The sequence below is a fragment of the Vicia villosa genome, linkage group LG2 (assembly GCF_029867415.1).
Source record: "Vicia villosa cultivar HV-30 ecotype Madison, WI linkage group LG2, Vvil1.0, whole genome shotgun sequence".
Taxonomy (NCBI): Eukaryota; Viridiplantae; Streptophyta; class Magnoliopsida; order Fabales; family Fabaceae; genus Vicia; species Vicia villosa.
The window spans coordinates 129,926,159-129,944,317 of record NC_081181.1 but is presented as its reverse complement, the minus strand read 5'-3'; the positions used below and the strand labels follow the sequence as shown (position 1 = coordinate 129,944,317).

At 34.0% G+C, this 18,159-nt stretch overlaps 2 protein-coding genes across 2 annotated transcripts; both read left to right on the top strand.

The window, feature by feature from the left end:
* The first annotated feature begins 3,463 nt into the window (after positions 1-3,463).
* On the top strand, positions 3,464-10,269 carry LOC131646792 (uncharacterized). Its single transcript, XM_058916756.1, has 4 exons — positions 3,464-4,197; positions 9,654-9,743; positions 9,886-9,953; positions 10,073-10,269. Exons 1-4 carry the CDS (start codon positions 3,580-3,582, stop codon positions 10,203-10,205), a joined length of 909 nt encoding a protein of 302 aa, XP_058772739.1. The 5' UTR covers positions 3,464-3,579; the 3' UTR covers positions 10,206-10,269.
* On the top strand, positions 8,085-9,421 carry LOC131646793 (uncharacterized). The gene has a single exon (XM_058916757.1). It carries the CDS (start codon positions 8,583-8,585, stop codon positions 9,282-9,284), a length of 702 nt encoding a protein of 233 aa, XP_058772740.1. The 5' UTR covers positions 8,085-8,582; the 3' UTR covers positions 9,285-9,421.
* Positions 10,270-18,159: the final 7,890 nt, after the last annotated feature.

The window sequence follows — 18,159 nt, the reverse complement described above, 5'->3', positions numbered from 1 at the left end:
AGAGGTGGGAAGTGAGGAAGGAATCTCAGGACTGTGAGGTAAAGAAGAGGGCTGTGGCTCAGTAGGTTCATTTTGACTAATAGTGTTATGGAAGTCAAAACTAGTGGTGGTATCAGGATGAGTAAAAGGGACATCTAAACTTGGTTGTGGAGAATTATTAGGTAAGGAATCCTGGATATTAGCAGAAGCAGTAGTGAAAGTAGATGTACCTAAAGCTAAGTTGTTGCCAGATTGATTGACAATGTTGGCAGTTTGTGTAGGCTGAGCAGAATTAGGGTGTGCAGTCTGTATACTGTCATGACTGGGACAGTTCTCTGAGCTATTCTGAAGTAGCATCATTCTAGGTGTAGAAAGAGAACTATAGGAGCTGGAACCAATGTCTGCAGCTGTGGTGCCTGTGAAAGACTGAAAGGGAAATTTGAATTCATCAAAAACAACATCTTTTGAAATAAAGATTTTCCCTTCTCTACTAAGGCATTTGTGGCCTTTGTGATGAGGGGAGATGCCCAAATAGACACACTCAGAGCTCCTAAATTGTAGTTTGTGTTTATTGAATGGTCTGAGGTGAGGAAAGCATAAGCAACCAAATGTACTAATGTGTTTGTAGTCAGGAAGAGTATTAAATAGAGCATGATAGAGTGAGGTGAATTGTGAGAAATTTGAGGTGGGTAGTCTATTCAACAAATATACAGCAAATGAAAACCCATGATCCCAAAATTCAACTGGTATTTTAGCATGAGCTAAGAGGGTTAGGCCCATTTCTACTATGCTTCTATGCTTCCTTTCTACTATACCATTTTGGTGTGAAGTGTGTGGACAGGTTAATCTATGTATCACCCCTAATTCACTTAAGAATTTTGTAAAAGTCCTAAATTCACCACCAAAGTCAGATTGAACAGCTTTGACCTGGAATTTGAATTGTGTTTGCACATATGTCATAAATTGTTTAAAAACACTTAAAGATTCAAACTTTTGTTTTAATAGGTACAGCCATGTGTATTTTGTGTAAGTGTCAACAACAGCCATATAGTAGTAATAACCTTGACTAGACACATTGGGGGAGGGTCCCCATAGATCAACATGAACAAGTTCAAAAGGACTAGAATACACAGTTTGTGATAAAGGGGCATGTAATCTATGTGACTTTCCACTACAACAGGAACTACAAACTTCAACACAATCTTTATTTGAAAAAGAAATATTACAAAGTTTTAACACAGATTTAAGGGAAACAACATTGGTGTGGCCTAGCCTATTATGCTAAAGAGCCAGATTATTTGAAGAAAAAGCAGAAGAATCTTAGGACTTTTCTTGAGAAGACACTGCTGCAGTGTTGGCTGCAAGATGAGTAGAAGATCCCACTTGCAATGGTGAGAAACAATACAGTCTACTGGTATCCAGGAATCCTTCTAAAAGAACCTCCTTAGATACCTGAGATTTGACAAAGTAATTATTAGCATGGAACTCAAAAAACACATCATTATCTTTGGAAAATTTGGAAACAGACATAAGATTCCTAGTAATACTAGGCACATGAAGTAAGTGTTTAAGAGCTAAGGTGGTGTGAGGTGCTAAATGAGACTTGATTTCTTCTAGGCCTATGGAGTGGATATCAAGGCCTTGTCCATTACCAACAAGTACCTGATTTGTGCCCTTGTATTTTTGTGTGTGTTGAATAATAGAATTATGAGGAGTTAAGTGGTGAGAGGCACCTGAGTCAGCAAACCAAGCTTGAGATTCAAGATTTGTTGGGATTTGAAGATCATCCTGATGAGCTAGAAAGGCTGAAGCTTGAATTGAGTTGGACTCCTGATCTTTCTTCTCACTCTTTGATTGATCCTGTTGATTGGAAGTGTTGTTCTTTGATGCAACTGGCTCAAAATTCTTATCATATCTCTGCCATCAATCCATGGCATCGTGGTCATACTTGCCACATAGCTGACATGTTGGCCTATTGCCAGTTGTGGAGCTTGTGCGAGCTCTGCCACGACCACGAGCTCTGAAATTACCTCTTCCTCTAAGCTGATGAGAACCACCTCTGGTGGATTTGGGATTGTAGTTGTCTTCAGAGTGAGCAAGATTTGCAGTGGCATTTGCAAGAGTTGGCTCTTGACGATATTTGTCAAGCTGAGCTTCTTGCACATATAATAGGGCTTCAATTTCGTATAGCGTTGGTGGCTCCAATTTGCCATATACCATCATGATAAACGAATTGTACACCTCTGGTAATCCTTGGAGAATGGCATCAATTTGATCTCTTTCAGAGATTGGCTCACCAACAGCAAGTAAGGCATCTGCTATAGCACGAATCCTGAGCACAAATTCAGATATTGAACGATTGGATTTCTTCGTAATTTTCAGTTCAGCCTTGAGTTGATGCACCTTGGCCTTCATCACTGCAGTGAAGTATTTGTGGATTTGCTCCCAGATCTGGTAAGAATGTTTGCAAGAAAGCACGCGAGGGAGCACGACTTCAGAAATTGTTGAAAGAAGCCATGTGAAAAGAGCCTGATCTTGAACTATCCACGCTTCGTATTCCTCAGATCTGATGTTGGCACGACGATCTTCGTCGTTCTTGAACATAGCAGGAATTTGAGGACTAACTACAAATCGGTGAAGTTTGTGTGCAAGAATGATACCTTCAACTTGCTGATTCCATAAGAGGAAGTTCTTCTCTTGGAGTTTGATTGAGAGTTTTGGTCCAAACACTGTGTGATTGGAGGAGTTGGCAAACGGCGATCCTTGTGTCACCGTGTGTTGTGGTTGCGAATCGGAATTTTCCGGTGAGGCAGCCATGGATGAAGCTTCTCTGAAGCTTTGATGTTACCAAGAACGAGTTGCAACTGTGTAAATCGCGAAAGGGACTGAAAACGGTGGGTGAGCTTTGCTGAGAGGCAATAGCTCAGAGAGTGAAAAAGAATGGCGGAAGGTGTTGAGGATCTAGGCGATTGATACCATAATAGATATAGAAATGCTCTGCATTTTCTTATTGATCAATGAAGAAGATACCTTTTTGAATTTGGTTACACAGTTACACGAGTATTGTTAATCAACTTATTCAGTTAGAAGTTAACTATATACCTTAACCTAAAACTGAAAATATGTTTAACTAGTGGGCTCAACTAAAAGCTATTGGGTTAAGCCCATTACATTTTATTACATCATAGGCCCAATAGTAAACTATACATTCTAATAACTATTGACTACACAATATATTGTATTAAATTAAATGAAAAGGTTTAATGTATATTGAATGGTAAATCTTAATGGTCCCTCCAAAAGATTTTATGTGCTGCGCTGACAATAAATATAGCTGTAAGAATTAATTTCGACTGGGATACGTTTTTACATGATGAGCTTAACAACAGTGACTGACACATGCATGCCTCTTAGATATGGGGTCCCTTACTATCTCATCCATGGATTTCTTTTATCAAAAACAAGTTATGTACGTCAATACTGTTATGAGTAATTGAACTAGCTGATGAGTTTCATATATTTTAGCTATACTATAGTAAAGCAAATCACGAGCATATAGCCCATATACATTGCTTGGAATACTGCAAACAGAAAAACAATATGGTGAACATGGTGACTGTTGCTTGGTCATTGATAAGTTGGACAATGAAAAAGGCTCGTGTTTTGGAGCTTTGCACAGTGGAGATAGAGCAAGGTACAGTTATGAGATTCTGGGTTCCATCTCAAACTGTTTCAAAACCCACCAAGCCAGTAGTTGTTCTACTCCACGCCTTCTGTGCCGACGGACTTGCAAACTGGGTGTTCCAAATCATCAGTTTAGCCAAAAACTATGATGTTTACGTGCCCGACTTAATTTTCTTCGGCGGCTCCACAACGGATAAACCGGATCGGTCACTGACTTTTCAAGCGGAGTGTTTGGCGAAGGGGTTAAAGAGACTCGGAGTGGAGAAATGCGCTGTGGTTGGAGTCAGTTATGGTGGAATGGTTGGGTTAAAAATGGCTGAGTTGTATAGCGAGCTGGTTCAAGCAGTGGTTATATCTGGCGCAGTTTTGGCTATAGAAGAGTCTATGGTTAGTAGCTCAATGGAAAATATTGGATTTTCTTCTTGTTCGGAACTGTTGTTACCATCTTCTAATGAGGGGTTGAGAATACTTCTATCAGTTGGTATATACAGAAACATTTCGTTTCCCAACCGTATGCTCAGCGACTTTCTTCAGGTTTGCATACTACTTATAGCATTATGTTTCATAGACATTCTAGAAAAACCATTAACCATGCATCCATTTGACTATCCTTAGTCAAACTTTCCCATATTCACACTATCAAGACGATATTGACAATTTGATTTCAATTGCATGGTTCTGAAAATCCAAATTTGATTTTTTTTTAAATTACTCCATCCGTCCCATTATGAGTGATCCATTTGGAATGAAATGATGTCCCAAAATAAATGATCCATTTCAATTTCTAATGCATTTTTTCCAATTCTACTCTCTAATTAATAAAAATTTCACAATTTCCAATACATGATAGGGGTAGTATAATAAAAACAACATTCTCTTTCTTACTTTTATACTCTTTTCTTAATCTGTGTGAAATGGTGTGCTGGGTCACTCATTGTGGGACGGAGGGAGTAATTTTTAATTAGAGTCGTCCTATCTTGATCGGATCGTCAAATACACTTACATGCGTGAATATGTGGTTTCTCAACTCCATCAACCACGACATGGTGTGTTTTAATTGTGTTTACGTATTTGACATAACTTGCTTTACATACAAATTAAAGAGATAAACAAACTCAGGACTAAGAGCTGAATTATCTTAGGAGAGATTTCTATTTGAATGAATTGTGCTTGAATTATATATATATTCTCTCTCTTGATGAATCCAATGGTTGATATTCATTCCTCTCATCTCTCATTATAAAATGCTCTCACTTGATATGCTCCCTATATATATATATATATATATATATATATATATATATATATATATATATATATATATATATATATATATATATATATATATATATATATATATATATATATATATATATATATATATATATATATATATATATATATATATATATATATATATATATATATATATATATGAGATTAATTACTATGCACTGTCAGTGTAAATTTTTTTACACAATCAGTGCATCACAACCATTCATAAATATTATTTTATAAATAATTAAAATAAAAATAAAAATTCAATAAACATTTAACGGTCACGATTCACTGACGGTGTAAAACTGCTTTACACTGTCAGTGCATACCAATTAAATTATATATATATATATATATATATATATATATATATATATATATATATATATATATATATATATATATATATATATATATATATATATATATATATATATATATATATATATATATATATATATATATACTTGAGTAAATTACATCCATAAATATCCCATCCTAATTCATATCTACTTGTTTTTTTTTCAAATCTTGTTCTATTCTTATGTTTGGTAAATATGTTTGCAAATGAGAATTCACTTTTTCATTATTTTAATCCACTTCATCTCTCACGAAACTTTTTTTCAATATGTTTATCCCACATGGTTTATTTGATGATTATTCAAATTAATTTGTTTTCCACCAACAATTTAATCTATACTGGTGTAATATGTCTTAAAACCTCAAATAAAAAAAGAGAAAGAAAAGAGAAATATTTCAGTACTGACAATTTTAGACTTGATTGAGGATTCATTTATTAACGAGTCATATCTTTAGCCCGTTAATATTTTGTTAGTTATAAATATGTGTTTTCTCTTATTTGTTAGGAAAAAGTTGCATAAGGTAGAAATCATATTGAGAAAGCAAACATAGAAATTGGGAGCCTTTTGGGGTTATCATAGAGATGGGAAAATACGTCTAAAATCTTGAATTTGAGTGACTCGTATATTAAGAGTTGGAGAGATTGGGAAACACTAGGGTAGAAAATAGAGATTTGTTCTTAGGAGCCTTCAGGATTTGTTCTTGGGAACTCTGAATGCAAAGTCTATTTTCTTGTAACTTATATGCAATCTATTGCAACAACTTTCTGAATATAGTGAATTGAGAGATGCTCTCTCCCAAGATGTAGATCATTTGATCGAACTGGATAAACAATTTTCTTGTCTTCTTGCCTACTATTATTTTTATTGCTTGAGGTCATTCGGTTAGTTTCCATTTTTCTTTGCCCCCACATATCAAAAGTTTTTTTCGAGATTGAACCAGGTTATTATCACAACAATTGGCGTCCACCGTGGGGAAAAAGGGTTAAGTCTACAAGTGAGCATCATGGGTTCCAAATGGGACATCGATAAGTTTTTCAGAGACAACGATTTCGAATTGTGGAAGGTGAATATGCAAGCAATACTAATTCAACAAAAGTGTGTAGAAGCATTAAAGGGAGAGACAATGATGCATGCAACTCTTACACAAGCTTAGAAGACTAAGATGGTGGATCAAACTGCGAGGGAGAAGACTGCGGCTGAGATGTGGATCAAACTTGAATCATTATATATGAGAAAGTCATTGGCTCGCAAATTATGTCTAAAACGACAATTTTATTCTTTTCATATGGTGGAGAATAAATCTATTGTGGAGCAGATGGCACAATTTCACAAGATCATTGATGATTTGGAAAATATATATGTGAAAATTGAAGATGGGGACAAGGCTATACTCTTGCTAAGCTCATTACCCAGATCTTTTGAGCACTTTAAGGACGCCCTTCTTTTTTGTAAGGAATGAACTATCACTTTGGATAATGTCCGGAAAACTGTAAGATCAAAGGAGTTATCAAAGTTGAAATATTTGAAGGTTGACGGTAGTAGTGAAGGCTTAAGTGTCTCAAGAGGAAGGAGTGAGAGTAGAGAAAATCAAAAAGGAAATAGATTCACATCAAATTCCAAGTCCAAGGTTTTTGATAAGTAAAAGATTAAATGCTCCACTTGTCACAAAACTAATCACTTCAAGAAGGATTGTCCTGAAAGAGGAAACAAGGGTGATTTTGTTCAGATTGCAATTGCCTCAGACAAAAATGGTTATGAAAGTGTTGGCGTACTAGTGGTAACAAGTTTGGAAACAAAAAATACTTTGGTTATAGACTCAAGTTGCTCTTACCACATGTGTCTAACGAAAGAATATTTTGAAACTTTGAAACTGAAATAAGGTGGAGTTGTTCGACTTGGAATCAGTAAGGCTTGAAAAGTTCATGGTATTGGTACCGTCAAACTGAAAATGTTCGATGACTGGAGTTCCTTTTACGCAATGTAAGGTATGTTCCGGAACTTAAACGAACTTTACTATCCATAAGCATGTTTGTGGATCTAGGTTACTTCACTAGAATTGAACATAGGGTGTTGAGAATTGCGCATGGTGCATTTATAATGGTTAAAGGATCCCAAATATGTGGGCTGTATATTTTAGATGGTTCCACTGCTATTGGTCATACATCAGTAGCTAGTCAAGACCTTCTTGATAAATCTAAGTCGTGGCATTTAAGATTAGGGCATGTCAGTGAAAGAGGTTTAGTTGAACTTGCTAAACAAGGTTTGATAGGGAGTGAGAAATTAAATAAACTAGAATTTTGTGATAATTGTATTCTAGGAAAACAACACAGGGTGAGGTTTAGGAGTGGTGTGCATAATTCTAGTAGATCTTTTGAGTATGTTCACGCAGATCTACAGGGTTCGCTAAGGGTGGCAACTCGTGGGGTGAATTCTATTTTCTCTCTATTATTAATGATTTCTCTAGAAGAGTATGAGTTTACATTTTGAAAAGTAAAAATGACACTTTTGAAAAGTTTAATGAATGGTATACTCATGTAGAAAATCAATTAAAAACTAAACCGAGTGCATTAATAACTGACAATGGCCTGGAGTTTGTTTTAGAGCAATTTAACGAGTTTTGCAGGAAACATGGTATCAAGAGACATAGAACCGTGGCTAGAACACACCAACAAAATGACTTAACATAACGCATGAATAGAATCATTTTGGAGAGAGTGAGTTGTATGTTGATGGGATTGGGTTACCAAAGAATTTATGGGGTGAAGTATTTGCTATAGCATCCTACTTGATCATGGGATGTCCATCTAAAAAAGAAAAGACAAAACAACTACTTTGCTCATTGACGAGAAGATATAGTCACTGCCAATCACTTTGCTCATTGGATAATCCATTTTCTGTCACTAATCATCCTACCTGAATGAGAACCAACACTTAAAATTGAAGGAAAATTTTCATGGTCCTTCAATAAAATTTGATGTGCTGCGCCAACAAAATATAGTTGTAACAATTAATTTCGATTGCGATACGTTTTATCATGGTGAGCCACTAAACAATAGAGACGACACATGCATGCCTATTAGATATAGGTTCCCACATACTAACTCATCCATCATCCATGCCTTTCTTTTAGCAAAAAGTCAAGTTAGGTGTTAATAGTGTTATGAGTCATTGGACTCGTTGATAAGGTTCATATATTTAGTTATCCTATATAGTAAATCAACTCACGAGCATAGAGTTCATATAGCACATTGCTTAGAATATTGCAAACACAAAAACAATATGGTGAACATGGTGACTGTTGCTTGGTCATTGATCAGTTGGACAATGAAAAAGGTTGGTCTTGTGGAGCCTTGCACAGTGGAGATAGAGGCAGGTACAGTTATGAGATTCTGGATTCCATCTCAAACTGTTTCAAAACCCACCAAGCCAGTAGTTGTTCTCCTCCACCCCTTCTGCGCCGACGGACTTATAAACTGGATGTTCCAAATCAGCAGTTTATCCAAAAACTATGCTGTTTATGTGCCCGACTTTATTTTCTTCGGCGGCTCCACAACGGATAAGCCGGATCGATCACCGACTTTTCAAGCCGAGTATTTGGCGAAGGGGTTAAAGAAACTCGGAGTGGAGAAATGCGCTGTGGTTGGAGTCAGTTATGGCAGAATGGTGGCGTTTAAAATGGTAGAGTTGTACAATGAGCTGGTTCAAGCAGTGGTTATATCAGGCTCAGTTTTGGCTATAGAAGAGTGTATGGTTAGTAGGGCAGTGGAAGGTATTGGATTTTCTTCTTGTTCGGAAATGTTATTACCATCTTCTAATGATGGGTTGAGAACACTTCTTTTTGTTGGTGTATACAGAAATATTCGGTTTCCTAACTGTATGCTCAGTGACTTTCTTCAGGTTTGCATTCTAGTTTTAGCATTATGTTTCATAGATATTCTAGAAAAACCATACATCCGTTTGACTATCTACCATCAACCATGACATGACATGGTGAGTGTTAATTGGGTTACCATATTTGGGATAACTTGCCTTGCAAGGTAATGAAACACAAATTAAAGAATATGAACTGAATTGTGTTAGCTGTGATTTCTATTGAATGAATTGTACTTGAATTACAGTCTAATATATATGGGAAGTGGGAACAATGTTAGACAATGTCATGATATCTTGGCACGAGCTCCAGATTACCAGGGTTCCATTTTCTTGGAACACTTGGAACCAAAGTGTGAACGAAAAAAAAGTGGTTTGATGAAAAGAGTGTCCTTACTCGGGATGGAATCACTGTTAAATTTTTTCTCTTGTTAGAATTTTATGATGTGACTTCTCTGAGCATTATATAATCATTTGCAGGTGATGTTCTCTAATAGAAAGGAGCGAAGTGAGCTCTTAGAGGCTTTAGTCATTAGCTACAAAGGCATCAACGTTCCAAAATTTTCGCAAGTAAATTATTTTCATAATTTCGATTTTAACACTCATTTTTGTAGAGATATTAAAACTCCTGTTATGTACCATATATTTCCTACTTACAAACCTAAGTTTTTTCTACATGAACTAATAATATTCACACAATTTATGTTTGCAGCCAATACATCTTTTATGGGGAGAGAAAGATAAAATTTTCAAACCGGAGATCGCACACAAAATAAAAGAGTAAGAAATCTTGATCACATAATTATAATTATTCGTTTCAAATCATTCTTAAGGTTTACCAAGTTTCTTAAACTATATCTTGATGAAGTAATAATCATTATCACTGATGAATATTACAGGAGGCTAGGAAATAACACAACAGTTGAAGTAATAAAGAAAGCTGGCCACTTAGTTAATTTGGAAAGACCATGTGTTTATAATAAGTGTCTAAACAAGTTTCTTTCTTCTGTTATGATTGATGGAAAAAAATAATCAGATTCACATGTATGAATATTTCAAGATTGTGTTTGAGAAGTACTTATTAAATTAGTTATTATTGTGCAAGACAAGCCAACTCATGTGATTTTCCATTAATATCTATTGTTTCCGGTTTTGAAAATTAAAGTTTGTCAGTGACGAAATTATCGGGACGAGTCGTGTACTAGGTCGTTTTTTTTAAGATGTTTCGCCGTACTGCCAATTAATATACAAATCAGTCGAGTTTCGACGACGTCTTTAGGATAAAACAGTCAATTCAAAAATTACGATTATTACTTACACGGTAATGAATCGTTCAAGAGATACATCTTTCTGATGGTGCTTAAACCTCACAGTATATGGAATTAATCTAGTCTAAAGAATAAAAAAAAATTGTAGATGAAGATATAAAGAGAGGAAGAAGAGAGATTTCTGAAAAATTCAGAAATCTGAAGCAACGTTCAAATGAAACGGTTGAACACTTTTCATATGAGGAACAATTTAATCAAGGGGAGAGAATTTCGTGTAGAAAGTGGTTAAGAAAATATTGGAAGTGGGAGAAGAAATAATCGTGCCGTTACTGTATTTCAGCGCACAAAGTCCATGGTGACCGCCATGAGTGCAATCGTGACCATTGAATGTGTCATAGCGAGCGCCATGACCCTGTGGCGAGCGCCACCTATAACGGCACCCAGGGACGGATCCAGACATTACATAATGGTGTGGCTAAACATGAAAGAAATATGAATTAATTTTTTTTTTAAATTGGACTAAAATATCATCAATGTTAATTGTTTAAAGAACATCTCATTTTATAAAAGTTATAAGACAGTTATTTAATCACTAATCACTCATTTTGTTGCATAGATTAGATTAAAATTTGAATTAAAATTGAAATCAGTCTCAATTATTTACAAATTCAAATCACCTTTATTTATATCAATAAACACACAATTCACAATTCTTTTTTTAATAGTATTTTAAATTAATGTTTTATGATAAATAAATTAGTTATTAAAACTGCATTTATTTATCTATAGTTTAAAATTTTCAAACTATTTGACCCTCTTCTCAATTCTTTGCACTGAAATATAAGAACTAATTTCTTGAATGAGATAAATTAAGTGGTTAAAATTGTAATTAAATTTAAATAATTTAAATATTAAAATAAGTGTAGTAATTTAATTATTTAAATTCATTAATTTATTCGTAACTTAAATAATTTCAAAGTCATATGAAATTCAAATATTAAACTATTATAAGTTTAACAATATAATTATTTAATGCATCTATAATTTAAATAGTTTTAAACAATTTAAAAATAAATAACATTATTAGCAAAATATTGATCATATTTTTCAAATATAATTTTATAATAGTTAAATTATATATAATTTTAAAATTATTTAAAATTATAGATAAATTAATAAAGTTTAAATAATTAAATACTTCAAGATCTAGTCAATGACATTTTATTTTGAAATGTTCGCTTAAAATATACTAGTATAAGATACAAAGTTATGTAGTGATATATTAAGAGTTAAACTAAAAATATATTTAACATGAAATATTAATCTCAAATATTATTATCAAAAGAAAATTGATAATGGTGTATTTATGGTTATAAATAAAGATGATTTGGATTGTAAATAGTTTTAATTTTTATTTAAGTTTTTATTATAGTTTTAATGTGCTGTCAATCCGTATTGAGTGATACTACAAATACTCATGCTGCAATTAAGTTATTTTATCACTAAGGTGGTGGTATATAAAAACAAATATTCTGGTGTGGCTATAATGCCACTACATACATCCGCCCATGTCGGCACCTTATTTTCCTCCTTTTACTTGGTCAACAATTTAGAAAAGTCAAACTCATTTAATATTGAGTGACACATCTTTAATTAATAAATAATTAATGTACAAAATTAATTTAATTAATAACTAATTATATTTCACCATATCAGATTTTTAAATAAAAATCAATTCATTTAGACCGAACCGAGCAGACCGGTCGGACGGACGGCACGTCAGTGTGTGTCAAGATGACTTGGTGGTGTGTACTCACTCAGTTATAAAATAGAATACTCCTTGGGGCCCAACCCATTTGGCCAAGTTGAAAATATATATATATATATATATATATATATATATATATATATATATATATATATATATATATATATATATATATATATATATATATATATATATATATATATATATATATATATATATATATATATATATATATATATATATATACACACTACTGATATTTGTGTTTCCTCCAATGTGGGACTAAAATAAATTCTTTCAATTTCACTTCCATATTAGTTCTTACTTGTTTTGTTGTATTGTCCACCTAAGGTCAATACATCATTCCAAGTCTCACTTTAAGTTGTCATCATACTAAGATTTCCAACAACCCCCACTTGAATTTACAAGATGAATCTTAGAAATAACGTCAAACGTTTCTAAGATTGTGCATAAGCGAAGGTGTCTACGACTTGAACCTTAACGTAGCAAGTAGGATTCCGATTCAAAAATTGTGACACTAATGTCTTGAACTCTATCTCATACACAAAAAACAAACACAACCTTTTCTTAAGGTGTATTCTAATAGCCCATGCTTTAATAGCCATGCACGCGTATCCCGGTTTAGTGAAGGCTCTAGGAATTCTGCCTTAAAATTCCATAGGAATCGGCCTAAGTTCCACAGTCCCATAGGTGAGTCTATCAAGAGTACTCATGTAGCCTAGGTACTCCCTCATACAAAGTATAGATCTCATTAAGAGTTTCTATTATCTCATCCTCTTATTACTCCAGGATTCATGCTTCACTTGCATGATTGCTAAAGCGGTAAAACGGCAAGCAATAAAAGGTTTGGAAAATTTTATCCGATAAATTATCGTCTCCACAGGAATTAGTGATTATCGAATTTTCGTTCGATAAGTATCATGTTCTTGCGTTTAGGTTTGAATGGTTTTAAAATAAAATCATAAAAGTAAATATGAACAAGAAAATAAATGTATACTTTGGAGAGGAGAAACTTATCAGGCATGAATTTAAACTACCTGTCACAAACTTAAACCTATCGACGAATTATACTCAACCTACAATGCTCGTCATTATTATCACATATCTCTCGCATCATCGTTCATCTCTGAAGTACCAACGAGACATATCTCAACAGAGGTTATCTCTAACGCAAAGTTGTGGGAACATCTGTATTCTCGCATCGGCAATCTCTCGCGCAACACCAACAACACGGAGGCATTAAGCTACGATACCCACTGTGATTATTAGCTTTAATCTATATCTAAAATCTAGAAACTAATAGATATTCATCCCTAATCAAGATTTGTGAGCTATATGTCTATAACAACCCAAATCCAAACATTAAGCAAAAAGATTAAGTAAGACAACAATAATGATTTGTAAAGCAAGTTTTATAAAACGCCATGAGCGATAAACCAAAATCTCATGAGTTGTCGGCTCCGATTGATGAGAAATTCACCTCCGATCATCCATATGCAAACCTAATGTTGTTTTTTAAGCTAAACTATCAAAGAATGTTGGGTGATGGAGTGGGAGCAAAAAATACCCAAATCATACACTAAAAATATGTGTTTTTTTCCTTTTAATGAGTTTCAAAACCGTCCAGATCGCGCTTAGCAGACTAAGCTCGCTTAACAGAAACTTGAAATCTTATTTTGGCCATAACTTGAGAACTGTAACTCCGATTTGCACCTGGTTCGAAGCGTTGGAAAGATTATTCAATGCTCTATCTAAAAATGAATGAATATTAATGAAATTTATTATTTCTTCTTATTTTATTTGAGCATTATTCTTTGATGAATTGCTCAAAATCGTGTATTTGATGCGGTGCCTTCGGCTCTTATTACTCGATGCTCCAATCATGAATGAATACCTACAAAATAAGTGAAAAACTATCAAACGATACAATATTTACACAAAAACACAATTATACTTCTTGCACCCCAAAACTTGCTCTCCTAATTTCATTTCTAACTGGCTTAAACTTTGTATTCATGTGCATCTTTCCATTAGGATATTAACATAAATCATTAATCATTTACCAATAACTTGGCACGGGGATCAGGAGCCTGAATAACAGTTTGTATGTCCTTATGCTCGAGTTTGGCAGAAATGCTTCAAATAAGGTTGACGGTAACTAGGGTCTAGCCCTGCAACTATCATGGGTCTCTTTCTCTTGAGATGTTTGTGACTTGGAGCGCAAGTTACCTTACTGAAGTTCATTCATAGGCTTGGTATTGTACATGGATTTTCTTATGGACCGTGATGTGAGAATCGTCATATTTGTGCTTATAATTGGGGTTTATTTCATTAGTTGTTGCAATGAGCAAAATTATTCTCTTGAAAAATAATCTCCATCAAGGTTTTATCCGAGTTCCTTTTATCTTAAGGATTTGACTCGTTTCCTAAGAGTTCCTTTATCTTAAGGATTTGACTCATTTCCTAAGCCATAAACATCTTATCTTATTTGAGTCTTATTATGAGGGTATCGTTCATGAGATAGGTCGAAGAGAGAGCAAAGCATTCTTAAGTGTGAAATTAGGGATATTAATTCAAGTGACTACTTGGAAATCAAAAGATGAAGCGCAAAATCCAAGTTACAATCTAAAGAAAACGTAAAAAGTGGGAATTCAAATGCAATATGGAAGAAGATTACTCTGAATAGTTGAAAACTTATCATTTGAATTCACACGCCTGCAAAGTGATCATATACCATGTCCATTACAACTTTAATCCAATTCACTGCGGAAAATTCATTGTACAAAATCATTCAAAAATACAAAGGTCCATACATTCTTTCAAAACCGATACAACTCAAATAAAACCCTCAAATAAACTCATTACAAAATTACAACAAAACAAAAATTCTGCAGTGGAAGAAAGTTCAATGAAAAATCATGTATTACAAAATTTCAATACAAGTCATCCAAGAGAAGCATACCAAATCTCTAGACCTATCCTAATCTCCAATCTCCAACCCAAGTCCGATAGGCCTTTGCCACTTCTTCTTCAAATGATGCTAAGTGTAACACTCCTTTTCTAAACCCCAAATTATAATTAAACATTCACAGAGTATTAACATGCAAAAAATAAAAAGGGTGTCACATGTTGTTTTCATCATAGTGAAAACCCAAAACAAAATACAAACATGCACTGATCACCTTATAACACAATTTGAAACTTTATTGTTTCAAACATTATGCGTATTGCACGCAAAATAATAAATCTCAAGTTATTTCAATGAATATATCCCATACTATATCCATCTACCATATCATATAATATAATCAACTCATATATGTACATGTCATATGAATTCAACAACTAGGCAACATAGCCTTCAACTTCGAGAATCCAAAATATCATATCAAATACCATAAAGATAACTATATCCAAATATTAAAACACGAGTTCAAATAAACCCCCAATTGTTACATGATCAGAGCATTTGACTCACTATCTAATTGAAATGATAAATCAAAAAGCTCCTCGGCTAAATCCTCGGAAAAGCTCACTACTCGTCGGAACCTGCACGATGTCACAATGAACATCATTCAAACAGAAGGGTGAGAATTCACATCATAATGAATACATAATATATGTACAGTGAACATAACATACAATAGCATTATCATTTCCTCACACTTCATAATTTGAATAAGTTCCACATTTATTGCACAAAACACAATTTCCAATTATCGCACATTAATTCACATCAACTCAAGCAATCACATAACACATAATGCGACTCTAATGCAATTAATTTGACTCATGTGGTACCATGTGAGTATCAAGCTCACCACTCCCGATTATAAACTAGAGCCACGCTTCCAATTCGGACAAGATTAAAGCCCTCAAAATATGAATCTTTAGCTCACCGCTTCTGAGTCCACAAAGGAGACAAAGTCACGTCTATGTTTCTACACAAGGATCAAAGCCACCCGCTTTTGTTTCCACACAAGGATCAAAACCACCATGAATGCATGTACAATCATCACAAAACATATGCAATTAAGATCATCCATACAATCTTAACATATCGCATACCATAATAATTCACGCAATGAATTATCCACCAATTGTACAAAACATACTTATCATATAACAATCACAACGATGCACAACAATTAACATATATTCATTCACACTCAACATGAATATCGTACCACATTTATCATGCCAACAATTGTTATCCACAATTCACTAATTCATTACGCACATAAAGATAATCATATGTTATTCACACAACAACATCATAATTAATTCATCAAGTGCTAACCAATTATTTCCTATCATATAGATAATTACATTAGCTTCCTAATGCTTCGAACGAATGTTGGAGCGCTAAAGCGGCAAGCATCAAAAGTTTTGGAAATATTTATCCGGGAATTTATCGTCTCCACAGGGACTAGTGCATTTAACTACCGTTCAACAGTTTCTAAAGTTATGAGTTTGGTTTTGAGTGAATTTAAATATGAAAACAGAAAAGTAAATATTAACAAAAAAGAATTCATTCTTCGGAAAGAAGAGACTTATCAAGCCTGGTATATAATCTACTTCTCACAAACTTACACTTATCGACCAGTTACACTCAACCTACAATACTCGTCAATGTCATCCAGTATCGCTCACACTCTAAGTCATTTCTAACCCAAAGTAGAGAGAACTACTATATCATCTCGGCAACGATCTCTCAGCACACCTCAATAACACAGCAAACATCCATATCAATCGTATCGACGATCTCTCAACCGACACAAACAACACAGAGGCATTAAGTTTCGACACCCATAAAGATTGTTAGCTCTAAATCTATCTCTAAAATCCAGACACTAACAGATAATCATCCTATATAAGGAATCAAGAAGTCTATCTCTAAAACAACCAAAATCCCTAGCATAGAGCAAAAATCTAAGACAACAATTAACAAAGATTTGTAAAGCAAACTTTATATAACATCATGATCAACAAATATACACGAGTTCAAAGTAAAATCATATACAAAACCCAAACAAGGAGAAATACACAAAGAAGAAGAGAAATGAACCGAAAATCTCCCGGTTTGTCAGCTCCAATTGATGATCAATCCACCTCCGATCATCCAAATGCAAGCTCCATAGTTGTTTTCTAAGCTATTCTACCTAAAAAATGTTTGGTGATGGAGTGAGAGCAAAAAATACCCAAACCATAACCTAAAAAATGTGTTTTTGGCCCTTAAACGTGTTTCTGTCAATACCACTTCGCCCGGCGGCAAAACAACTTTGCCCGACAGAACACACCAGAAACAGCAAAAATTTATGCATTGTTTCGGTCATAACTTGAGAACCGTAACTCCGATTTGCGCCCGTTTCAAAAGGTTGGAAAGCTTATTCAATGCTCTATCTAAAAATGAAAAAATGGAAACCAAATTTATGATTTTTATAATCCTTATTTTGATCCTTATTCTTTGGCGAGTTGGTTTCGTTCCTCAAAATCGCGCGTTTGAAGTCGTGTCTTCGACACTTTATTGCTCATGCTCCAAATATGCCTCAATACATATAAAATGAATAGAAAACTATCAAAAGGTATATAAATGAATCAAAAATATAAGTATACACAAACTAAACGTATTTACACAAAAGTTGGGTTTATTCAACCGAAATTAACAACAAAGAGTCAATAAGTGCACTAAAAAGTATATGCAAAAATAGCTATAATTTGCACTTATCAAACTCACCCCCCCCCCCCAAATTGAACTTGTTTGTCCCAAAACAAGAATAAACTAACTCAAGGAAACAAAAGTGATATCCAAACAATTACGCAATAACAAGTTTTGAAAAACGAAAACAAATGCATGGCTCAAATGAACAACAATACACACAAAGAAACATACTTACCACTAACTACGACGAGAACATAAACATGTTAC